Source organism: Acartia tonsa, chromosome 4, assembly GCF_053477335.1.
Source record: "Acartia tonsa isolate MP-2025a chromosome 4, ASM5347733v1, whole genome shotgun sequence".
NCBI classification, from domain to species: domain Eukaryota; kingdom Metazoa; phylum Arthropoda; class Copepoda; order Calanoida; family Acartiidae; genus Acartia; species Acartia tonsa.
The window spans coordinates 53,194,867-53,220,712 of NC_137263.1; the positions used below are offsets into that span (position 1 = coordinate 53,194,867).

The 25,846-nt window shown below is 33.9% G+C and overlaps 4 protein-coding genes across 31 annotated transcripts; all 4 read left to right on the plus strand.

Moving 5' to 3' along the window:
* The first annotated feature begins 876 nt into the window (after nucleotides 1-876).
* On the plus strand, nucleotides 877-8,790 carry Zw10 (Zeste-white 10 kinetochore protein). Its single transcript, XM_080159015.1, has 7 exons — nucleotides 877-1,512; nucleotides 1,868-1,943; nucleotides 2,318-2,991; nucleotides 3,753-3,936; nucleotides 4,335-5,071; nucleotides 5,232-5,343; nucleotides 8,445-8,790. Exons 1-7 carry the CDS (start codon nucleotides 1,256-1,258, stop codon nucleotides 8,688-8,690), a joined length of 2,286 nt encoding a protein of 761 aa, XP_080015141.1. The 5' UTR covers nucleotides 877-1,255; the 3' UTR covers nucleotides 8,691-8,790.
* A 222-nt stretch (nucleotides 8,791-9,012) lies between these two features.
* Nucleotides 9,013-14,297, plus strand: LOC145317765 (uncharacterized). Of its 18 annotated transcripts, none has more exons than XM_080159034.1 (8): nucleotides 9,013-9,322; nucleotides 9,442-9,857; nucleotides 10,473-10,565; nucleotides 11,013-11,756; nucleotides 12,324-12,547; nucleotides 12,811-13,081; nucleotides 13,476-13,538; nucleotides 13,885-14,297. In XM_080159034.1, the coding sequence occupies exons 2-6, from the start codon at nucleotides 9,749-9,751 to the stop codon at nucleotides 12,982-12,984; spliced, it is 1,344 nt and encodes a 447-aa protein (XP_080015160.1). In that variant the 5' UTR covers nucleotides 9,013-9,322; nucleotides 9,442-9,748; the 3' UTR covers nucleotides 12,985-13,081; nucleotides 13,476-13,538; nucleotides 13,885-14,297. The 18 variants fall into 18 exon arrangements, with proteins under 18 accessions (XP_080015160.1, XP_080015146.1, XP_080015148.1 ...); XM_080159020.1 differs by having other exon boundaries at nucleotides 12,811-13,129; nucleotides 13,476-13,558; nucleotides 13,767-13,904; XM_080159022.1 differs by having other exon boundaries at nucleotides 12,811-13,129; nucleotides 13,476-13,558; nucleotides 13,781-13,904.
* Nucleotides 14,295-16,586, plus strand: Idh3a (isocitrate dehydrogenase [NAD] subunit alpha, mitochondrial). 3 transcript variants are annotated; one of them, XR_013879092.1, is made up of 3 exons: nucleotides 14,295-14,501; nucleotides 15,001-16,129; nucleotides 16,236-16,586. XR_013879092.1 is itself a non-coding variant. In XM_080159035.1 (2 exons), exons 1-2 carry the CDS (start codon nucleotides 14,352-14,354, stop codon nucleotides 15,919-15,921), a joined length of 1,071 nt encoding a protein of 356 aa, XP_080015161.1. In that variant the 5' UTR covers nucleotides 14,295-14,351; the 3' UTR covers nucleotides 15,922-16,586. The 3 variants fall into 3 exon arrangements, 1 of the variants encoding a protein (XP_080015161.1); XR_013879093.1 differs by having other exon boundaries at nucleotides 16,243-16,586; XM_080159035.1 differs by having other exon boundaries at nucleotides 15,001-16,586.
* LOC145317769 (ubiquitin-conjugating enzyme E2 A) lies at nucleotides 16,552-24,006 on the plus strand. 9 transcript variants are annotated; one of them, XR_013879099.1, is made up of 6 exons: nucleotides 16,552-16,681; nucleotides 18,869-19,013; nucleotides 19,907-20,087; nucleotides 20,931-21,243; nucleotides 21,439-21,759; nucleotides 22,059-24,006. XR_013879099.1 is itself a non-coding variant. In XM_080159037.1 (4 exons), exons 1-4 carry the CDS (start codon nucleotides 16,615-16,617, stop codon nucleotides 21,033-21,035), a joined length of 498 nt encoding a protein of 165 aa, XP_080015163.1. In that variant the 5' UTR covers nucleotides 16,552-16,614; the 3' UTR covers nucleotides 21,036-24,006. The 9 variants fall into 9 exon arrangements, 1 of the variants encoding a protein (XP_080015163.1); XR_013879100.1 differs by having other exon boundaries at nucleotides 20,931-21,112; nucleotides 21,514-21,759; XR_013879094.1 differs by having other exon boundaries at nucleotides 20,931-22,862; nucleotides 23,932-24,006.
* Nucleotides 24,007-25,846: the final 1,840 nt, after the last annotated feature.

Genomic DNA, 25,846 nt, shown 5'->3' on the forward strand with positions numbered 1-25,846 from the left:
TAAATTTTATTTGAAAACTAAAATTGAAACTAGGGGGTGACTTCACCTCCACACACTAAAGCTTTTCAACAGAAAACAAAAGAAATTATATCAAAACAAGGATGAGAGCGGCCCTAATTAGTGTAGCACAAAAACAATTACTGATGGACAGAACGGAAAGAGTGTTCTATAGAGAAGATTTTTAGTGGTTATAAAAAAAAGAGAAATAATATGAGTTTAGAAACTTTTCAAATGTTAGTTTTGTAAGGATATGGAACGATTCAGACTCTACAATATGGTTCTCGAGTCCAAAATTCTATCAAAATTTTATCAAAAACAAATTTTGAGAGAAGAGTCTGTATTGTAATAAGCGAAAAAAATGCTCATTTTATTTTAACCATTATATCATTATTTTTATAACTTTATTATTATTAAACCTATAATATATATATGTACATAAATGCAGTATAATTATCTCTAATTCTATAAAACTAGAAAATATATTTTTTTGAAATAGTATTTTAAAACGGCTTATTTTATTTCAACCATTACATTATTATTTTAATAACTTTATTATTATTAAACCTATAATATATATGTACATAAATGCAGTATGATTATCTCTAATTCTATATAACTAGAAAATTTAAAACCTTGGAATAACATATTTTTCTAAAATAGTATTTTCAATTTTTGCAACGGTCAAACCACGCAATAGAACTATTATATCATATAAAAATTATGTAAATATATGGTAATAATATCATTTTTGATGCTTATGTTACATAAATATGATATATTATTTTTGTTTGTTTAATTATGTCTAAAGAATTAAAACGCAACATTCCTTATCAGTAAAACGACATTTTAATATAATTATAAATATATGCTACGCGGCATTCTTCCAATATGAAAGCTCATGGCTTTGGATTAAATATTATTAGACATTTTTCCTCAACGGATTTACAGGTATTTACTTACATTGCGACCGAAGTTTTATTTATTAATTATGGTTTAAAATATCAAACATATATTTAAATTTAAAATTATAAAATATTTTTTTAAAAATAGGCAATTTTTACCTTGTAAATGTTAAATGTACTTTGGAAGAAAATGTCACGAGAAATTTTGTGCCCAATAAACGAACAGACAGACGAACACACATTCTTCTTTCTCACAGTACAGTCAGTGTGACTGACTGACAGAAAAATGTAACAGTACATCGAAGTTATAACTGACCATAAATATTACATAATACTGAAAAGCATTTAGCGTTATGGCGTCCTTTGTCCGCGAGGTTCTGTCCGCCGCGGGCACGCTGGACGAAAAGGAGGATTTTGCGGGCAAGGCGATTAAGATACAGAAAAAGTTGACCGATCTTAAATCGCAGCTGGCGGTTAGGTTGGAGAAGAAGCATGGTGAATACGGCGGCAGCGGGGTTGTTCTTGCCAGTGCAGGCGATGTTACTGGGCAGATGGAAAGAATAGCCGCGGAAATACAATCACTGGATGCCACCATCAATAAACATTTTAGGTGAGTGTATAATTTTGCAGGGAGAAGTGTGCATTGGGATGTATTTTTACACTACTCCCATAAGTTTCTTAGACGTTTGTATAACTTCTATTGAATTTTGACTGATGGGTTCATAAAGTTTAGTGTCCAAACGTTTCATCAACTTATTGTAATCTACAGAATTTTGTGTATCATCATTAGGGATATACATAAGTTTTCGGCTGTAGATCACTAATACTTACGCGTTAAGTCGAATATTTAATGAATAGTTATGTTCTAGCCCTCTCGACCCCTTCGAATACAAAGCTTTAATACTAGGGGCGTAGCCGCTATCACATGACGTTATGTTATTTGCACTATCATGTTTTTTTTTCAGGGCTGAATTATTAGACAGAAACAAGGAACTTTTAGAGTTGAATGATGCAATGCAAGAACTTAATTTAACTTTACAGGTAATATTGAGAAAAAAATGTATTATTACTTAATACTTATATTCCCACGGTCTAATTTTATAACGTGTAATTTTAAATTATTGAACCTTTTTTTGAACGTTTGATTGTGTACTTACTTTTATTCGATTGTTGCTGTTCTTTATAATTTTAAATATATAATTTTTCATGCAAAAAATCTAAGTATTTTTAGAGATGGTTTTGAATTCTTTTGTTATTTAGAATTTCTCTAAACCCATCAAATACTATTCATTGTTTATTTTAGGTTAGGTTATTTTGGGCACTAGGTTGTCCCCAGTTTGAAAGAACCATATTTGTTTGTAAAACAACCTTGACTGTCATAAATTACACTTTGTCATTAAAAATCTGTGTTTTAGATTGTTGAGAAGATTAAGCAATGCAGAGACCTGCTAGAATCTGTCAACGAAGATCTTTACTCCGGCAAACTTTACCCAGCTTCAAACTCCATGAAACTTATCCTGAAAATCTTACAAACTCCTTGCTCAAGTCTGGATGAATCCACCCTGAAGATATTTCCCTCCATTAAAAAAGAATTAGCCTTTCAAAAGCTTCAGCTGACCAAAAAGCTGAAAGACAAATGGCAAAATATGGTTAAGATTGAGGTAAAGGAAAATAGCAAGGACAGGACTCGAACCACAAGCCTCATTGTTAATGTTGGACTCAACACCAGACCTGAGTTCCAGGACCTGATACAGGCCCTCCACGCCACGGATATACTTCACGATGTGCTCGAACCATTCATGAAATCACTGAGATTGGAATTCTTTGAGGCGTTGATCAAGGGTGTAGCGCGAGCGGACGGTAACCCAGACAACACATTTAAATTAAAGTTGCCTTTAAATTCACCTTCAACAATGGAAAAAAGTCCAGGACCTCTGGATGTTATTCAGAATCTGATGATATTTTTTGCCTTTCTGTTCAAACAGTTCAGCATTCCGTTGGCAGAGAATGTAGAGGGTGAAAATGAAGTCAGCTTGCAAGAGGTCTTTGGAGAAAAGCTTTCTACTTGGTTCTGCAATGCTATGATAAAGTAAGCCAAATTATTAATTTACACGATAAGTGTTTCTAGTTCAAGTAATGCATATAGATTATACTATAACTTTGTTTATTTGTTATTAAAGTATTTGATCCTATAGAGATTAGGGTGGGCCCATTTCCCCCTTTTTTTAGATTTTACTGTTATCATAAGTTGTGGAAGTCATAATAATATGTATGGTAAGCCCCATCTAAGTTTCAAAAGTGTCTTGGCTCTTATGGCTGCCGGCGCGTGGGGGGTATAAAAAGTGCCCACCCCCTTATAAAACCAAAAATTGAAATTCCTTCAAACACAGGCATGTTGCATATCAAAATGACCGCATTGAAATGCTGATTAGGAATATGAAAACTGTTTTAAAAAATATTGCTACTAGTTCGAATAAGATCTCATTAAGTACCTAAAAACAGCTGGTTTAGTCAAAATTGTTCATTTTGGCAGGTTATTTTAAAATCATTTCAGACTGAATCAATATTTTTCATAACAGTTTTCAGATCTGTAATCAGCATTTCAATTTTTGGTTTTATAAGGGGGCGGGCACATTTTATACCCCCCGCGCGCCCGTTGTTTTTGGATTAAAAAAACTCTTTTAAGTTTCACAGGGTTTTATATTGGCCCAGTAACCCTTGCCAATGTCTACTAATGTGAAATTCCAAAATCGACCCACCCTAATAGAGATTGACATTGCCATACTAAAGATGTAAAATGTACAAAATTCTGTTACGGCATATTAAAGCATTGTTATTTAAATTCTTTAGGGATGTGCTTGCGCCTGCAGTGCCTAACTCCGTAGACCTGCTGCCCGCCTACCAAGACATTGTGGACAAGACAGAGGTGCTGCACGAATACTTGGTCAACAACAAGTTCCTGGCGGCCACTAATATGACCCTGCTCAACTACGCAAGGAATGTGGACGCTCTTTTTGCTAATAAAGTCTGTCAGGTATAGTTCAATTTTTGAATAGCGAAGCTTTTCTACTTTTGGTTTCGGTTCGTATGTCCAACTGTAAAGGATAGCTCTATTGTTGATTTGGCATGTTAGAATAGTTTTATCGATGTAAAACTTGGCATGATTAACAGTTAGGTAAACTTAAGAATACTATAAAATCATTAATATTAAGGTTTTTTTCAGGTTATTATAATGTCTTCCTGTCAAAGTTCTTTAATTCTCCTTTTTTAATATAAGATGTTTTATATCCAAATAGATTCAGGTTTTCCTTAGTTGGAAAATAATAGACATCCCGGTTTTCCCTTTTCTAACTAACTTAGCTATACAAAATAAGGAATAGTTAATAGTTTACTTAAATATAAGATAAAGTACTAATTTTCTTATATCTCTAGGATTTGCTAACCAAAGCAAGGGAGATAATGAAGGAGGACATGTTTACAACCGTGGACATGGAACCAGGCTCCTGCGACCAGTCTGATCTACTCAACCGCAAGGTTGATGACCACCATGACCTGCCCATACCACCCAACTTCTCCGTCCCAGAGAAAATATTTCAATTTCCCAAATGTAAAATATCCCAGTCTACACTGAAGGTGTTGGAGTTGGCACAGAATGGATTGGACATTGCTGCCAAATCGAAGCCATTTTGTTCTATCCGCATGTTTCACACTGTCAGGAATGTGTTTGAGTTATGGTGCGCTGTCGTACCGACCTTCCATAAATCCAACCTGGAGTCGTTACCACAGCTGGCGGCCATTGCCCACAACAGCACCATGTACCTGGCACACAGGCTTATCAGCCTCGGGTTCCTGTATAAGGACAAGCTGCCAGCCATGTCGCAGCACACACCAACATTTGTTGACATTGTCCCGCGGCTGCGTAGTGTTGCCGGCGCGATAATGGTCCAAAGTTTGCGCAAGCAGCGTGACACAATCAATTCCATCCTGGCGGGATCGGGAATTTCGGGCAGCTCAACTAGCGGCGGAGGATCAGCAAGCAGTGGGTCGGGTGTTGGCGGAGAGCGGCGGCTGTCCAGCGGCGTAGACCAGGCGGTCAGACAGTTTATTTCTCAGTTGAACCATAATCAGAAAGTGTGGCAAGGAACATTACCGGATGATGTCTACTACAGGTGAGCTGCGATTATAAATATTTAGATCTTAACACAGAATTGAAATTTGTGATTCCTTTAACTATGAGGAATTAAATTAGAAGCTAAAATTTCTAATATTCTAATATTTTTTTCTTTTCATGATTTGCGGTTGATAAAAGTTTTATATTTATGTGTTTAGGTCGATTGGAAGCCTGCTGAACGCTGGTCTGGAAGAGATCATGCAAAAGATTCTGGGGCTGACAGATATTTCTGCCGAAATGTCGGGACAGTTTTGCTCTTTATTTACCCAGGTATTGTTTTCTTTACTAGTTTTTTATCCTTAGCTGTTAAGGGGGTTAGAAAAATAGCATAAAACTGCCCCCAAATGCATAGATATAGATTATCTGAAAAGTATAGCCAATAGTTATTAGCATTTTCCGAGCTTTTAAGCTTAAGACAAAAAACCTTAATATAAATAATATGATTATTTAGATGTGCTATATCTTCCTTAAAAACGTAGAGGTTTTTCAAGGTTTTAAGCTAGGTGTAATCTCATTAAGATATTTAGATTTGAACCATTTTCTAACTGTTTTCTAAATAAATCCTTGTTATTACGTAACAAAAAAGGCAAGGAGGGAGGGAGGAGACATTGGACTGTAAATTACACTGTTACCCTAGTTCACAAACAAACTATCAATCTTATTGTTTGACTCAAAGACTTTGTTATACACTTTTCAACCAATAATTTTTATCTTCAGAAAGGATGACTTTATCATTATTGGGTAGGAACATCAATTTATCGGCTATTGTCTTATCCCTTAAGAATCCTGGGTTTGTGTTAAGATGAAGATGGAAAAGAATTTAACTTTCTCAAATAAATGAGTATCAGCTGTTTTTTTATATTTTATTTTGCACAACATTCTTGATTTTAATTTGTAAAGCAGTCTTTAGTTTTTAGTCACATATTTGTGTGAATTGTATTTACGTACCTAGCACATCTTAGAACTAGATTATATAAATCATACTGGTAACCAAAGTTTTATAATCACGTTCTCTCAATTTTGGACTTTTAACTTTGGGCATTTATATTGAATTTTGGTTTTTAACAAGTAGTGTACAAATTTTTCAACCAATATTTTTAATGTACAGAAAGGGTAATTTTGTTTATTAGAATTGGAGATGTGCATTTATTTAGCGTTTATTGTCTTATGCCTTAGGATGCCTGATATTTTTTCTTTATTCTTTTTACTGATTTTTTGGCAGTTTATAACTATTTAGGAGGAGAAATCGCCCTTAAAATATGTATCCATCCCCCTTTTAAGAAATATAATAGAAAATTGAGGGTCGACTTACCATTTTAAAGTTTATTAAAAATACGCTAGACTTTTCCTTTTTGCAAGAAATTATTCTGCAACACTCGGAAAAGTTACAATACAAAGTATTTGCATTTTCCTCGTAAATCATCAAGGATAATTTGTCCATAAGTATCGCAGCAATAGCTAGATTTATGTATGTATGACATGTAGCCTAAGAGATATAAGTTTTCCGGAATTTTAATGTAGGGAGTAGATTTGAAATCTGCATCAAATTTTAAGGATTTTTTATAAAATTCATTTTTTGTATAATTCTTTATCTAAAAGCGGAAATACAAATTAAGTTAATTAATTTTGACCAATAGGATAGGTGGATTTAAAAAATCTGCGCTCTGATTGGATGTCGTACATCATTCAACCAATTAGAGCGCAGGTAGTTTAAAATCCAACAGTCCTATTGGTCAAAATTAATTAACTTAAAATGTATTTTCGCTTTTAGATAAAGAATTTTACAAAAAACTAATTTTATAAAAAATCCTTAAAATTTGATGAAGATTTCAAATCTCCTCCCTACATTAAAATTCCGGAAAACTTATATCTCTTAATGCAGCCCCTGATTCTCTGAAGTTAGGATTCAGTTGCACACGGAAATTGAAGGTGAGAATCCTGTAGCCAATCTTAGATTGGCAAGCTTCACACACAGCTGATTGTATGTTACATGTTTGTGTTAACAATGCATTTTTACATAATTACACATTTATCTCGTCCTTTTACATTAATTGACAAACGTACCACCAAAACTAAGTATATAGACCGTTTCCATATGAAAAATATATTTCATTATTACTTAATCGACTAGAATAGGAGTAAAACTTTGATTGTATAGTAACTACGCTCCGGAGAAAAATCTTTTCAATTAAAAATTAGGTCATGCTTTTGTTTGTAAAAAAAATTACGGCAACTTTCATTTTAAAAGAAGTATTACATCTTTCAACAGAAGAAAGTATTTAGAGAACACGAACGACACGAGTGATACTTGAAATTCATATTATTTTTCCTTTAAGGTATAAAGTCGGAAGAACAATGGCGCTTTCCCGCAAAGTACATTATTGAGCACTTTAAAAACGACTAACTTGTAAATGGGGGGTTTGTTATTTTATTAGTTTAGATAAGGTAAGGTTATATTTGATTCTGGGTAGCCTTGTAAGGTTAGGACACCGAAGGTTAGGGCCCCCTGCGGTGGTAAGCAGGGTTTCGGATCCGCAATGATTGTATGCGGATCCGGATCCTCAAAATTTGGTCAGTGCGGATCCGACAATAAAGATAAAATCACCAAATTTTTCAAAAAAAATTTATTCTTTAATTCGAAGTCAAAAATACTTTTAATTTTCAAGTCTGAACCTAAACCTTAAAGACTGGCTCTCATCAAGAGAATGTCTATAAAGGTGGGGGGCGAAAGTGACACTTTTTGAAACCAAAACTAAAAGTCAACAAAGGAACTCAACTAAAAAAAGAGTTACAGGTCTGAGATTTTGCATGGCAGTTGCTTTATAGGGGTAAAATATGGAACTGTGAAGAAACGGCGGCGCAACCGCCGAAAACCGCCGTTTCCCGCCGAATTTTTTTTTTGCCTTTTCTCGGCGGTTGCGACGCCGTTTCTTCACAGTTCCGTATTGTACCCCTATAAAGCAACTGCCATGCAAAATGTCAGACCTGTAACCCTTTTTTTAGTTGAGTTCCTTTGACTTTTAGTTTTGGTTTCAAAAAGTGTCACTTTCGCCCCCCACCTTTATAGACATTCTCTTGATGAGAGCCAGTCTTTAAGGTTTAGGTTCAGACTTTAGGTAGATTTTTCCATTTTTTCCGCATTTTTTTGAGTCCAAGGATCCGGATCCGGATCCTTGGACTCAAAAATATGCGGATCCTTGCGGATCCGGATCCGAAACCCTGGTGGTAAGGCACAGGGGGAAAACAACTCACCCTTATTTTCAATATATTTGAAAAATAGGGGTGGGTCAATTATTGAAAAGACAAACAAACAGGGGTCAAGATTAGGTTTATTTATAATCGCTCATACTTTACTTAGCAATTTATCCTAGATCGTAACGAAAACGCCAGACCTGTTCAAGCCAGCCTCCAGCCCCGACAAGTATGTCCGCAAGTGGGCCAAGTTCAAAGAGCTCATCATCGTGCTGGACTCGAGTCTGCGGGTCCTGGAGGACCGCTGGGCCGAGGGCTCCGGTCCCCTGGCCAAGGAGATGACCGCGGACGAGGTGAAACAGATGATCAGGGCCCTGTTCCAGAATACGGAGAGACGGGCTGCTGTCCTGTCTAAAATAAAATAGGAATAAAATATTCTCACATCAACCACTTTCCTTTTATAAACAAAATAGGTGTGTTTTCCCTCAAAGTGCCTTGTTGAGCAGAGAAACCCCTCTAAACTTATGTTTGATATTGAATTATTGGGGATGGGGTTTGAGTTTTGGTTAGGTAAGGTTATATAGATACTGGGTAGCACAGCAGGGTTAGGTCACAGAAGGTAAGTATAGCATAGTGTAAAAAATTAGCCACCCCCCCCGGCCCCCCCCCCTCCCCTTTTATTTTCAAATTATTTCAAAATAATGGGTGGGGATTCAGTGCTTGACAGTTATTTTGAGGGAAAGTACCAAAATATTTACCCAGTGATAGTATGGCAGGTCAAAAGCAGAAAAATTAATTTTCCCAAAAAATTCTGCCCATTGTAGCTTAATAAAACCTTTAGGAAAAGACTTATTCCATATTGTATTTTATATTAAAATATTTTCTTTTGAAAATTGGCCTGGTTAATTATTTTCTAATGTGATAATCAGAATACGCTTATTCTTAATAATGTGATTGCATTTCTTTTTTCTTTTCTTTTATGAGTATTACAAATATCCAAAATATTATTGTATTATAGTTTATTATATTTTTCTTTATTGTATAGTTTTTCAACAGTGTATTGGATATTTCAACTTTTTACCTTCCACAAAATAGTAATAAACCTTATATAAAAACCTTCATTGTCAGAGAACCATATCGGTTCAGCGCTTGAAATATCCTATATGTTTGTTTAAGACAAAATTGTTAACTCTAATTTTGCCTGGCGGAGACTAACCTACAAATCACAGAATTGGTTAACTTGCGTCACCACGCGTACGCAAAATATCAATTCTGCCTTATAGTATATCAATTATATTGTATCTTTATTTAGCAAAACTATTCTTTTCTTCCTCCTTTAAACAGTAAATTCAATTTAAGTTAAGTTTTGCTAAATATTAATGTTTTTTTTTGTAACTTTTTATATGTAATCCAAATGTTTGAATTTCAGATGTATTACAACATAACATAGCCTGACTGAATACTAGGGTTGATCTAGCTGACAATGACTGTACCTGTGGTTGGTTCTCTGGCCAGGAAGCCTCCCTGGAGGTACCTGCCAGAGATTCATGCTTCCAGACTTTCTTTCTCTGGCTCTATGAGACCAAAACTAGGTAAGGGAACCTTTTAATTTAATCTAAAGGTGTTTTCCCTTAAAGCTCCTTTGGATAACTAACCTCCCTCATTTTTAAAAATAAATTAAAAATAAGGGAGGGAGGTATTTTATCGGTAACCTTTTTGGGGGGCCTTAAACATGCAAGTGAAAAGTATCAAATTATAACCTAACCTGCACTAAAGTAATTAACAAATAAAAAAATAATCAACCCCTTCCCTAATTCCAAATTGTTTTGAATTTAAAACGTAAAGATGTAATATTATCTTTGAGTACCTAAACATTATAGGTATCATGAATTTTTATATTTTTTCTCGTATTCATTCGAATCCGGTTGATAGGAACCGGTTCTCATCCATACGAAAAAACTATGTCTAGCATCGTATTATATCCAGTTTTCTACGAATATAGAAATGTACAATCATAAGATTAAAACCAGTTTTTTTAGCCCGTGCCTTCGGCATCTCGGGGCTAAAAAAACTAGTTTTAATCTTATAATTATACATTCTATATCCGCGGAAAGCCGTTTATAATACGATGAAAGAAATAACTATTATATCTTTTAATTAGGTTCCATACTAATATTTTCTGTGTATTAAAGCTAATGCTTTTTTAGGATTAATGATCTTGTGCATTTTACTGTTACTGAGTGTGATAGCTCTTCTTATTCCATTGGTGTCAAAACTTTACCAATCTCAATTTAGAACAGGTTAGTACACGGATATTAGGGGATATGACAATGGGCTATAAATTGATGTTCATCTGCAATTAGGAGAATAGTTATATATCGTATTATGGACAGATTTATGAAATTAAAATTAAAAATTATATTATTAAAATCAATTTTGTTAGCACCGAGAGAATTCGTGGAATGTTGTCTGTAATACGATGTTATACGTGATTATTCAATATGACTTAGAACCGTTCCCAATCCAGCGGATATTAATCGGTTTTGAAGTCATACTGGAAATAAGTTTCTGTAGAAAAATGCAATTAATAGTGAAATTTCAAGTCAACGAATGAGATGCCCTGTAGATAAAACTTTGGGGTTCACAGGAAAATGTTCCCTCCCACTTAAGTTGTATATTTTTATTAAAACATTTTAAGTATCGTAACATCTTTACAAATAAATCACATAGGTCTTTTTATTTTTCAGATCTTGTATTCACAGAACCAGTTGCTGTGGACAGCATGTCCGTTTTGGCAGAATATGTCCTGCACATTTGGCAGGACGGCGGTCGGTCGGCCGACTCTTTAGCCGCCGGCAGCCCAGCTGTGTTCAGCCCCAGCGGCATTGCTCATTTGGTGTCTGTTTTAGCTTCTTTGGGAAGCGCTGCATTTATTAAGAACAAAAACGAAGGAATTCTCCAACATCAATCAATCAATAACACAGTTCAATTTCATGTGGGTGAAAAGCATTTGTATGACGATTTAAGACAGAAATTAAGCAATAGTGAAAATAACAATAACATTCATGTAAAACTGTCAAATAAAACGGCTGAAGATAGGATGATCAAGGAGGAGGGAAGAATGTTTGAGGTTAATGATGATTATGATAAAGATAATCTTATCTCTATAACAACATCTCACCAAGTCACCCTTGTCTTCCCTTACCTGAAACTTACAGAAGAAAAGTTCTTCTTGGCCTCCCAGGGAGCTTCTAAAAAAATAGTCATGTATGACATAGTCGGTCAAGCTGCTGTACATGAAATTCATGGTGTTAGAATTATTAGCATTCAAGATGTTAATGGTTTAGAGTTGACTGTTATGTTGTCTAAGGACAGAGATAGTGATAAAATTAATGATGTTGTCACCAACATAGATCATTTTCTAGTCAAACCTGAGGACAAGTTTTTGGTGAAAAAGTTTGTGCGGTTAAGGATTCCTATTATTTCAACAGGTTAGTCTTACTGTTTATTTTCATGTTGTTTATTTTTGTGAACAATGTTTTGAATGATTTGGATGTGCTTGAAAGCTAAGCTTATTATTGCTCTTGAGATACCTATACTTGGATGTTTTAAAACTGATTTACTTGGTCTTTCTAATATCTGTTTCTAGGAAGTTCAATACAGGGTTTTTCTAATGGAACAAAAGTATTGCCTAATTTAACCCACTTACCACTAACAGAAATAAAGAATCAATGTCTTAATTTCTTCGTTAGATTGGGGAGTTTTTTGTGAGAAAATTTTTTTAAAAAGTTTTCTACCTACCAATTATGCATTGAAAATTTGTGTACGGATGTCATTAAAACCGGAATTAAAAGGCATAAAAGAATCTTAAATGACACACTTACAAAAAGTGCACTATTTATATGAATTTTTAGTTCTCAATTTTTCTTTTTTTTTTTAGATATTGTGAATTTTTATCTTTAAACATGATGTTTCTAAATATACTAGGTACTTGGATTACGAATTGACAACAATCCCTTCCCCTCTCCAATAATGTTTTTAACATTTGCTATTTTTAGAAGGTGTAATTCAACTTGGAGACATTCTTCGACATTTACATTCACAAACCAACGAAGAAACCAGGGCTCAACCTTATCAGCCCAGGCCTCACCTGGCAGCTCCTGAGTCTGCTGGCAGCCACCAGGATCTGGCTCTGGCTGGAGGAATGCAGGATCTTGTGAAATATATTGTTAGCGGTGCCAAGGCGAATATTACTCATCTGGCTTCATTGAAAATGTCAAAGGTAGGTTTTTTTTTATTTCAAACTAATACCCAGTTAATTTTTTTTATGACAAACAAAACTAATTTAAATATCATCTTCAAACAAAAAAAAACATTAACTATATAAAAATATAGAATTGTTATTACAGCTTTTCATCGATCTTGGTCGTCAATATCCCCCTTGAAATTAAGGACTGCCTAGTTTTCCCTAATTCATTCCCTAAAGGTTTACACCCCTCTAGCAAAACCATGTACACGCCAATGTTCAATTTTTGTTCTGTTTAGGCTGCAAACAGCGGCGCCTACAAACTGCCAGCTGGCACCAGAATTGAGGAGACCATCGTTTGTGATCACAGGTTTGTGTACGCTGTACATGTACACAATAATAACAACAACAGTACTTCTGCTACCAGTCTGCCTGCTATACTTGGAGTTTTCCAAATTCATTCTATTGATTGATTGTCCAGGGATTAAGAGAATCTGTTCCTTTTAGAACATACCCTGGTCTTCTCTTATTTGTTTACTAATATCTCTGAAATCTTGTATCGAACTGCCGGTATACGTGAAAGTTTTATTTCATAACTTGTTAGGGCATTGTTTTTATGTAGCCAATATACCTACTCTTTAATTTGTTTTGTTGAATCGTATCTCGTAAGACGCATTGACTTTCAAAGAATAAGTTAACCTTTTAACATGAATGGGATATATTAACTGGGGAAAATTTGTCGTCAAATTAGCTTGCTAATGTAGATCTCATTTCTCCGGTCAATCCAGTAAGAAGGGAGAAGATGGGGTGTCGTTATTTAAGCCAGCTGCGAGCATCATTTTATCAGAGTACACGAAAATCTGGTGCAACATCCAAGTTATAATATCTATTGTAACTTGCTATTATGAACAATGTTTATCTTGTTATTGGAATTCGAATTTCCCATCGTGGAAAATATTCGAAGCCGTTTTGAATGTTTCATACAAAAATTTACATTATTGATGTTTTTGTTTTAAATTTCTACAGCGTATTAGTTTTTTTAGTTGGGTAGGAATTTTATATTTTTTCTTGTAAATAAAACCAAGGACAAATATGTCCACGAGTAGCTAAGCAAGCAATGGCAAGAAATCATCATTTTGATTTAACAAGGAACAGTAAACTCTTATTCATTGATAATTATGTTTTTTTTTTAAGTTATAAATTCGTCATATTCTTGAAATTTGACGTATAGACGGATTTATTTAATTTTGATTAGCTGCATTACCATAGAGTTGTATGTATGTCTTCGACTATATTTGAAATGTCTTCAAGAATTTATATTGTATTCGACCAATCTTGATTTTCTACCTTTATATAAAACTACTTCTTCCTAGCTGTGCAATATTTGAAACTTTTTATAAATGGTCACAAAAAAAGGAAGTGATGTATCATATGAAAAAATCTTTTTTCCTCTTAGTTTTCGTACTATTAGTACTATAGTAGTGATACTAATTTGCAAAAAAACACATAAGAAAAAGTTGAGTTAAAAAGATTTTTTTAAAGTGAAATATTCCTTTCAGTATTATAGTTCATTGTTCATTTAAAAAAAAAAAAATTTTTGTAAAGTTCTTGAAAGTTATTGTAAAGTTATCGTAATTTGGAATTAAAGGGCGAAGATTTAGAGAGTTAGCTATTATTTTTGCTATTTTTATTCTGATTACGAAACTTTAAATACTCTATCTTAATTCTTAAAGTATTCAATTGTGTTAATTTTTATACATATTGCATAACAATAATAATAAAAATTTAAAGAAACATAAAATATTTCAGATACACAACCCCCCGCCTCACACCTCACAAAATGTCTCTGCTCCGCCGCCTATTGCCGACTGGTCAGGCCGTCGCCCGCCGCAACATGTCTGGTGATGTGCGCACAGTCACATTGATCCCCGGCGACGGTATCGGCCCCGAGATTGCGGCCAGCGTACAGAAGATTTTTGCCGCCGCAGAGGTAAATATTTTTTATTAGAAGCGTAGCTACTCTATACTTTATTTACTTTGTCTGTACGTCAGTCAGAAATAACATTGTCAAATTAGTGTTATTTTGGCGGCTTAACATAAATTATTAAAACATACCTCTATGTGAAAGGTTAGTTATTTTTTATGATTTATTTCTGAGTTATAACCAAAGAACACCTGCACCTTAAATAACTTTTCATGTAGATTTTTTTGTGCTTCGATACTATGGGATATTTTCATCCTTGTCTGATTGACTAACGGACTGAAATGATACATCTTCGAAAGAAAAACAATTTTGTCTTACTTAATTTTTTTTATTGTGACGCATTGTTGGACAGAATCACGTATATTTTATTTTTGGAACAACTGCTTTTCGGAAAAAGACACTATATCGTACACAGGAAAGAACAGTAATCTTATTTTTTCTTTTTTTAAAAGGCATCAGTTTTCAATTATACTAATCTTGTTGATATATAATTCTTATTCACCAGGTGCCCATCGCCTGGGAGCCAGTTGATGTATCTCCTGTGAAGAACGCGGACGGGACCATGGGCATCCCACAGGCCGCCATAGACAGCGTTAACCGCAACAAGATCGGCCTCAAGTCGCCGCTGATGACCCCTGTCGGCAAGGGGTTCCGCTCCCTTAACCTGGCCCTGCGCAAAGAGTTTAACCTGTACGCCAACGTGAGGCCCTGCAAGTCCATCGAGGGATTTAAAACTCTTTACGACGACGTTGATGTTGTGACCATCAGAGAGAACACTGAGGGCGAGTACTCTGGTATTGAACATGAAATTGTCGACGGAGTTGTTCAGTCAATTAAGCTTATCACCGAAAATGCTTCTCGGCGTGTGGCCGAATATGCCTTTGAATACGCCGCCAACAATGGGCGTAGCAAGGTTACCGCTGTCCACAAGGCCAACATTATGCGCATGTCCGACGGTCTTTTCTTGAGGTGTTGCCGCGAAGCGGCCGAAAAATATCCCCAAATTAAGTTTGAGGAACGCTATCTTGACACCGTCTGCCTGAATATGGTCCAGGATCCAAGCATTTATGATGTTCTGGTCATGCCTAACTTGTACGGCGACATCTTGTCTGACTTGTGTGCCGGTCTTATTGGCGGTCTTGGCTTGACGCCGTCCGGCAATATCGGCACTGACGGCGCCATCTTTGAGGCTGTCCACGGTACCGCTCCCGACATCGCCGGCAAAGATCTGGCCAACCCCACCGCCCTGCTGCTGTCATCCGTGATGATGCTGCGCTACATGGATCTGTACGACCACGCCAAGAAGATTGAGGACGCCGCGTTTGTCGTCATCAAGGAGGGCAATGTTATCACTGGAGATCTTGGCGGTCGCGCCAAGTGTTCTGAATATACAAATGAAATTATTAGAAAATTGGAAACTATGTAATTTTGTTCATTACTTTTTCTAGTCACCAAAAAAGAACTATTGTTATATTGTTATTTTTTTCTCTTTTTTTTGATAATCTCATCTCAGAACTGAAAAAGACTGTTTCATGTGTGCAAACAATGACACAGTAAAACCTGATTTCATACTGGAAAGTTTTTCTAAAGATCAGTATTTTCATTAGGTACTTTAAATATTCTCAATATAAGGAGTAAGAAGAAAGTGTTCGGAATTAATAATATCTCCCTTAACCTTTGTTTTCTACCCAAATTTTTTTTAATATAAAAAAATTTCAGAACACTAATCTTATTCCTAAGCCATCAGTGCATACTTGTAGTGTATTAATAAATGTAGAATTTTACCTTTTCTAGCAAGCACCTTTTATATAAAAAAAACGTAACTTTAAAGTAGCTTTGCTACTTAAAAATATTTTTAAAATAGATTTTCTACAATCCTCTAAAAAAAGGCGTAACAATACATTTATTTTATTTTATTGTTATATTAATGTCAAATATTAGTCAGAAGTTTTGTAAAAATATGCACACTTAGTTTAATTTAATTAATAATTGATGGAAACATCTAACCAAATTAAAACCTAAAGACTTGCTTTCAACCTCTATTAAAATTCTTTACCAAGAGCTGTAACACAAAAAAAGTATGGTTTCAGATTGTGTTACATAACAAATTTGTATAAAAATGTCAACGCCCGCCAGGCGAAGATTGATGAGAGATTTTAAGAGACTGCAACAGGATCCTCCCGCAGGTAGTATCATACTTTTTTGTTGTAGGTATCAAGAATTTTAGGCAGGGGATATTGAACTGTCTATTACACTAGACCCCAAAGTTTTATGATAACGTTTTTTTATTCGCTGGGCTCACAACTTTATGGACTTGTTGCATTTTGACTAGCTGGTTCATTTAATTGATTCTCCTAAAATTCGTAACCATTAATTGTAATCTACAGAATTATCATTGTTGATGTACATCAATTTATCAGCCATTGTCTTATCCCTTTAGATCCCTGAATTCTAGGGAATAAGACAAAGTATGCAAACTGTAGCTTATTAATTATTGATTTAAATCTTTAAAATGTACCAACCAATTAAGAATTAAGATCTTAAAAATGTTCTCCAGTCATCGAATGTTAAAACGTGATCATGATAGTCTTTTAAAAAGTCCTATACTTTAAGATCTTGTTTTGTAAGGTTTTTTTATTTTGTGCGCGGTTCGTCTTTTAAAGTGATTTTCTAGCTTATGCTTTAAGCTCGTAATTTTTAGATTTCGAATTGCATTAATTTTATTGGTGGCTATACCCCTAGAATCTAAAGGCTCTATATTCGAAGGGGGCTGACAAATAGCCTAATCCCATTCAAAGGTTTTAATATAAAAAAAAGATAGCCCAAAATCACCTTTGGACCTATATTTAGCTTTCCTAAAAAGATTATCTCAAACTGTTTTTTAGTTTTTGAAATCTTAAGCTTTAGATAAAATAAATTTCATAATTTAAAATCACGGTGACCTAACATGTATGTTACGTATTAAACACGGAAAGTACAATGTCAAAAGATGACCAATGACGAGCACTAATATTTTGTCAGTGTATATTATGGAGTTTGGAACGTAATGATATGACCAATTTTAAGCACTAAGGAAAACTTACTAAAACACAAGTTTAGGATTGAAATATATCAAAGGAAAATTTTTTACGCTCTATTTCAGGGGTGATTCATTTTTTCCCCTACTAAAAAAATATTTCATTCTCCCACCCACTCCGTCATAGTTTTTCCCAAGGAGAATGGAAAAAAGGTTATCAATACTCATTATTTTTTCATTTTTTTCCCCCTAACCCTTGCAGAATTTACACCCTTGCTATGTTGTTATATTCCACACTTCCCCTTGGACTTGTGTGAAGCTTCTGGCAAAAACTAAATTCTAAAGTCTTAAAGTACATTTCATAAAAATATTGAAACTAAAAAGTAATTTATCTTAGGGAATAGAAGAAAGTCGCATAGGAAAATTGTTTAAATTAGCGCTGTGTCGTATAAATACAGGAAAGTGTCTTTTTACGTGTTATCTTAGGCCAGCTTTTAATAGGGAGACCTACATAAGTACAAATCTGAAAAATAGCTAAAGAAGAAATAAAAGAAAATTGTTATCATTTGAAACACATTTGAAACTAATTAAAACATATGCTTAACTCGACTAAAATCCAGGTAGGGAGGGGACATTGGACTGTAAATGAAACTAGTCCCCAATGTTTTATACATACAATATCTCATTCGTTGACGTTCCTACTTTACTTTGGAGACTTCATTAGATCTTGAAGTGTCTAAACTTTTCTACCAATAATTTAGATTTACATTGTTTAAAAATATGAAATTTTGTAGCACCTTTGCTATCTTGCTTAACTTGCTAAAACAGATAGAGAAATGTAAAGAATTTGAAAGAAAGTTTTACATGATTACACAAGCTGATACTTTTTTAAACAGAGGGGAAATGCAGGAATCTATAGGGATAAGACAATGGCCGACTAATCGATTTACAGCCCCAATTATGATACAAAAAAAAACTTTGACACTTGATTTAATGTACCAACCCCAATTAAATTTCAATGAAAGTCCCCAAAGCTAATAGGAAAACTTTATTATAAGACTTTGGGGACTAGTGTAATAAACAGCCCAATGTCCCCTCCCTCCCTGGGGGAAATGCATATTTATAGTCAAGAATTTGTCAAAGTCTTATGATTTTTAGTAGCTAAGTACTTTAGAAATATATTTTGTACCTAATAAATATGAAACATACTAATATTTATTATTAGCTTTCCAAAAATCATTTATAACACAAATTAGGCATGAAGAAATGGCACTATTTAAACTTTTTAACGAGTTTGAAGACTCTAGGACTATTCTAACATATTTCCATCCTGATTGGCCTAACCTAAACTTTTAAGGTGTAAGCGGAGCCCCGAGTGACAACAACATAATGTTATGGAATGCAGTTATATTTGGCCCCCATGACACTCCATTCGAGGATGGAACATTTAAATTAACAATTGAATTTACAGAAGAATATCCAAATAAACCTCCCACAGTCAGGTATAATATTATAGTAGATTCGCTTCGCTATTATTCACTTTGTGTGTCCGCCAATTCGTTTGTAATTTTATGATTTTATCGGCTGCTATTTAAGATGGACAGCAAAAAAAGGGGGGGGGGGCGAAAGTGACACTTTTTGTAACCAAAACTAAAAGTCAACAAAGGAACTCAACTAAAAAAAGAGTTACAGGTCTGACATTTTGCATGGCAGTTGCTTTATAGGGGTACAATATGGAACTGTGAAGAAACGGCGGCGCAACCGCCGAAAACCCCCGAGAAAAGGCAAAAAAAATTTCGGCGGGAAACGGCGGTTTTCGGCGGTTGCGCCGCCGTTTCTTCACAGTTCCATATTGTACCCCTATAAAGCAACTGCCATGCAAAATCTCAGACCTGTAACTCTTTTTTTTTAGTTGAGTTCCTTTGTTGACCTCTAGTTTTGGTTTCAAAAAGTGTCACTTTCGCCCCCCCCCCCCCCCTTTGTTAAGTTATCCTGTACCGTTGAGCATCCAGTATATATGCATGTAATTACATGGTCTGTCAGATATGCTTCAAAAGGCATAAACACTGTTATCTTTTAATTGTTTTTGCAATTTTTTATGATTTATGCATATTCTCTCTTTTTTTTGACACCTGAACATTTGTTATGTAACTCACTTTGTCTGTTAGTCCATTTATGTTTTATTTTTGTGCTTTGCTACTTATGGCTGGGCACAACAAGGAAATTTAAGGTAAATGACCAATGTTTTTTTAACGAAAGAAATCCGCCAAACACATTGTCCAGGTGAACGGTTATTACTTTTTTTTTCAGTTTCATGACAATTAAATGAATCAACCATAACAGATGTAAAAATGGCGCGGATTAAAAATAGGCTTATATATCTTTTTATTTTTAGATTTGTCAGTAAAATGTTTCACCCCAACGTGTACGCGGACGGTGGAATTTGCCTGGACATCCTGCAGAACCGGTGGTCTCCAACCTACGACGTGTCCGCCATCCTGACGTCCATCCAGTCCCTGCTGGACGAACCCAACCCCAACTCTCCCGCCAACAGTGTGGCGGCACAGCTTTACCAGGTAGTTGATTATGAGAGGCATAGAAATAGACTTATTGCCATAGATGTTCAATCAAACAAACAAAAATTACCTAAGGAAAGCTTTATGCCATAGAGAGAGAGAGAACATTGAATTATAAATTATCCCGTTACCCAGAATTTTTAAAAACAACTTTATCTCAGCATTTGGGAACAAAAACTGCTTACTTTTGCCGAGTTTTGATTGGTTTGAACAAAAACTAAACTGTTTTAACTTTTTAATCTACAAAAAGGGTGATTTTATTTATTGTAATTTGTGTGTACACTTATTCAAATAAAGATTGAAAGAAAAATAATCTAAAAACATCTTGCCTCTAGACTCTAGTATAGGGCGAAGTCAGAAAATCAGTCCTAAGTCACTTATAAAGCTTTCCCGAAAAATACAAACAATTTTAACCAGTATTTTTCGAGATCTTTAGCTTCAGACAAAACAACGTTATTACTTTATATATTGAACTAGCGGCTACGCCCCCAGAGGCCTCTTGTGGCATTTAAATGTTTTTTTTTTATTTTAAATATCTAATTTGAGAAATAATTTGTCTATGTTATCAGCTGTTAAATTCATCTTTCTACGCAGCGCGATTACGCTAGCGAGACTACGCTAGCGACACTATGCGGCGGAAATATTTAAACTTTTTTTCGATTTATTGTGATTTCTCTTGGGAGGGTGGTGGTACCCTCCCCCAAAATAGTTAAAAACCTTCCCGGGAATCTACCCTGTTACGGAGAACCCAATCGGTTCAGCCGTTAGCGAGATCCTTCGGTACAAACACACAGATACACAGACAAACATCCTGTTACTTTAGTACAAGGATGTATTATTTAGGAGAACAGACGGGAGTATGAGAAGCGTGTAGCCTCAATTGTAGAGCAGTCATGGCTAATATTCTCAGAAGAAAATGATTCCAAACAGGATCTGAAAACTGAATAATTAATATTCTCTTGTGATATCATTATTTCATATATATAAATATACTAAGCATATGTATCAGTGAGGGCTTGAAATAGGTTGATATACTCTTGTGTGGCTAATCTCTCATTTATTATACATTTATGTATTGTAATAATATAATTTTCAAAACTATGGAATTAAATTAAATTCTTATTCAATAAGACTTTAAAACATATAAAAATTTCGGGTATAGTCACTTTCGTGGCAACGCCTCTTTAGGAGCGTTTTGTCGTATTTCCACAGTAGATTTTCGCTAATTTCTAGCCCCTGCGGGTCAATCACTTAACCTAACATAACCTTTTAAAGCTACTGTGTAAATACGACGTAACGCCCCTTAAGAGGCGTTGGCACGAGGGACTATACCCAAAATCTCCAATTAAAGATCTTAAACAAGATATTAGTAGATTATTCTCACAATTAAATAAAAGTCTATTAAATTTCCCCACTGCACTGACAGAAAGGTATATAATGTAAATTTGAACACAAATACTGTATTCCTATCATAACTATCAAATATTGTAATCTTGTTGTTTGCAGGCAAGGAGATGACACAATTGCAGATAAATCAACCTTCCCCCTACAAGCAATTTAAACTCACATAGATTGGATGGAAGCTTCTTTTATTTGCCATTGTCTTATCCTTGTGTGTTGTGTATGAAAATGTTTAATTGTATTCATGCTTGGTTGGCTTCTAACATATCGGGTAATGTCAGATGTAAAGAGATAGGACAATGGGAATAGAATTTATATGAAAAAGGAAATGAAGATCTATGTAAAAATGAGGACTTTTTATGTACAGAAAAAATTTCTTCTAACCATATGCACATAAACAAAGATAATGATTTTAATGAAATTAAATGAAAACTTCATGATTGAAAATAATGGTTTATTTTTAAAATATAATTATCAACATGGAACAAACCAATCAGTCCACATTATCCCATTGCTAACCATAATGCTATTGGCCTATCTCTTTATCTCTGGCTCATATCTTATATATAGAATTTAGAAGCTCTTGTGTTTCACACGTTAAAATTATTATTTTACTCCTCATTAGAAAATATTAATGCAGGGACTAGGGATAATGTTTCTAACTCTTAACTTTAAATAGAAAAGATGCCTAAAATAAATGCATTATTCCATCTCACTGGATTTAGGGAAAAATCCACAAAAAAAATTCGGCCTGACAAATTGAAATCATACTATGTGTTAATATATAATAAAAAATGTACAATTTCACCACGAAAGGGGTAAAAGTTTAAACTATTAAAAATATCAAACAAAATTACACTGAACTGCCAAAAATGACAAAAGGCAAAATAACAAAAAAAATGTAATAATATAATGTCCCTATATTAAAAAAATTAAATATTACCTATATGCCCTAAAAATCATAAAACTGCTTATCAGTAATCTAAGCATCACACTTCACGTAAAAAAAATGAACAAAAAAATTTAAGAAAATTAGCATTTTATAAAAAAAATTGAAAAGTATTACAAAAATTTAAACTCTAAAAATTATGATGTAATGTTGTACAAATATATTTAGACTAATAGTAATTATACTTAATGTAAAACTAAATTTTTGTGATTTTTTTTTTTCTTGCAGTTGATATATGATTTAAGTCTCATTGTTTGATAATAATTGAAAATAATAATGAGACTCCATTTTAAATTATTTTTTTCAAAAAAATTAGCAATTGTTGGGACAAAATGCTGTTATAAGTATAATGAATTTCTCAATATTAATTATGTAATTTTGTTATAGCAAAATTGTTTCATAACTATAGTATTTGTTGATCTTTGGTGTCAAAAGTTTAGTATTTGAATTTTTTTTGTACAGAAGGACTAACTAGGTGAAGTGGACATTGGACTGTAAATTATGTCGGTACTCAATGTTTTATAACTATTTTAGCTTATTAGTTGGATAAAAACTTTGTGTACTTTAATTAAAGAGGACTATCCACGAACAAGAGCAAGTGATTATAAGCATCTTCCAGCATTGACCCATAGTATTTTTTAGTAAATATACTAGGTTTATGTTTAATATTTGCTTTATCGTCTAAAAAGGTAGGTTTCGCCATGGTTTTATATGAAAAAACTTTGAAATGTAAATAAATTTTTAAAGCAATATCATTAAATGCTTTGTTGAGTTCAAAGGACAAAATAAAATAACACTGCAGAAAAGCATCAAATGTTATAAATTGCATAAGTACATTAATTAAACTATTAACAAGTTACCAACCCTTTTTCTAAATATACATTTTTAATCACAATAATATACTTTTGTGTCAAAGCTTTTAAACAACAGTTTGAACTCGTCAAAACATTCGATGATATTGCACCAACCAATGCTTAACATTTCAAATTTTTCTTCATATAAAACCATGGTGAAACTTAACTTTTTAGTCGAAAAAGCAAATATTAAACATAAACCTAGTATATTGACTAAAAAAATACTATGAGTCAAGGCTGGAAGATGCTTAGAATCACTTGCTCTTGTTCGTGGATAGTCCTCTTTCGATTAGTTGATTAGCAAATAGTAGAGTGCACACTACAAACTTACAATACACAGAAGGGACAGTTTTGTCTATCATCATTAGGGGGTTCATAAAAAAAATATCATTAATTGTCTTATCCCTTAGATCCCTGGAGGTAAAGTAGATTCTTATTCTCCCCTGCTCAGTATAATAAGCGTACTGACAAAGTGAGATATGGAGTAAATGGTCATTTGATTCTACAGTTGAAAATTCTACCATCTATCTCAAATAGTGCTGAGAAACTCCATCATTCATACGAACGGACATTTAGAAAATTAAAAATAAAGCAAGTTTTGAACTAATTACACCAAAAATCATATTTGTTAAAATAATAGAATAAACTATAATAATCATGAACTATAAACATTTAAGCTGTAATAATGTTAGAAAATATATTTTAAACATGTCAATCTTAGATTTTTAAGCGAAGCTTTTCTATAAATAGGTTCGATCCTTTCGTTCGTAATAGCTCATATTGTTATTTTATGCATGTAAGAGAGGCCTTGTGTCAATTAATAAACTTCCGAGTATTCCATTAACGATAATTTTGATTCTCTAAAAGATTTGGCAAATCATTATTAAGCAGCTTTTAAAAATTCTAGGTGTCTAGTTTTTCGTGTAAAAATCATTGATTTAATTAATTAAGATACTTTCCTCACCTTCTGGCTTTTCTTAAAGGCTACAGGCGAAGCAACTTGCAGAATATAGGTTATTATGTATTCGTACATATTTAGTAAAATAAAAACAAGGATGACAACATGCATCCATAAAAGCGAAGCACTGAAACGGTAGGACAAACGGACATTAACACTTGTTTAGTATCTAAACTGAATAATCAGAATTTAAAAGTATAAGAGCCGAAGCAAAATTGTAAGTAAATTTGTTAAAAAACTGCTTGAAGCAGGATAATGTTTATGGACATACTTATATTTTTGGACTTGATTATAGAGTTGCTTCGCTTATAATATTGTTCTTTGTTGTCCCAAGAATCAATATACCAAAAATCAGATCAAACGGATAATTAGAACACTTGAAAATTTGTTGTTAAAAAAGTAGAAAAATCAACATGTTTAAAATGGACGTACGGACATTCTGGTAATGATTATAGAGTTGCTACGCTTTCTAAATCGTACCCAACTACTAAAGGAATCATCATGCAAAGTTTGAAATCGATAGGACAATTCTAACATGCCTAAATTAACGAATAAAAGCTATCTATCTCGGACGGACGGACGGACCGACCCTAATTTTAGAAAAGCTTCGCTTTTAATAACAATTTTGAAAAAATAAGAGATGGATAACTATGAAGGTTATGAAAGATTATATGTTCATTGATTTTCTGATAGTGATTCTCGCATATGGCTAAAATGACGATGGCCCCCTTTACCTCATCCCCTCCCAACCTTCTGGATGAACTTACTGACCCAGTGACCAATATATGCAAGCTAACAAATTTTCACATGTTAATATATATTAAGAGATATAAGTTTTCCGGAATTTTAATGTAGGGAGTAGATTTGAAATCTGCATCAAATTTTAAGGATTTTTTATAAAATTCGTTTTTTGTAAAATTCTTTATCTAAAAGCGAAAATGCATTTTAAGTTAATTAATTTTGACCAATAGGATAGGTGGATTTTAAACTACCTGCGCTCTAATTGGTTGAATGATGTACGACATCCAATCAGAGCGCAGATTTTTTAAATCCACCAATCACAGATGCCAAAATTAATTAACTTAATTTGTATTTCTGCTTTTAGATAAAGAATTATACCTACAAAAAACGAATTTTATAAAAAAATCCTTAAAATTTGATGCAGATTTCAAATCTACTCCCTACATTACAATTCCGGAAAACTTACATCTCTTAATATATATCCACGTATTATATCCTATATCCATTCGCGCAGCAAAGCTTTAATAAAAATAAACATTTTTCACGATACCTGGAAATTCAAAGTGTTTATATTAAAGTCCATCAGTTATTAAAACGCACTTTTGGATTTATGGGGGCTACGTTTACACCCTTTAGTGCTTAGTCAGTGCTTTCCCACAATATGCCATTCAAGCACTGACCCCCAACGGGCCAACATCCTTTTTTAGTTAATCAAATTGGAAATAAGAAAGGGGTAGTTTTGCCTATGTCTAGCACCTGCGGGGGCCCTTAAATCTACGAAGTCTGTGGTGACTTAACCCAGCGGGGCATTTTTAATTTTATATTCACTGGATTACAACCATACTATTGAGAACTA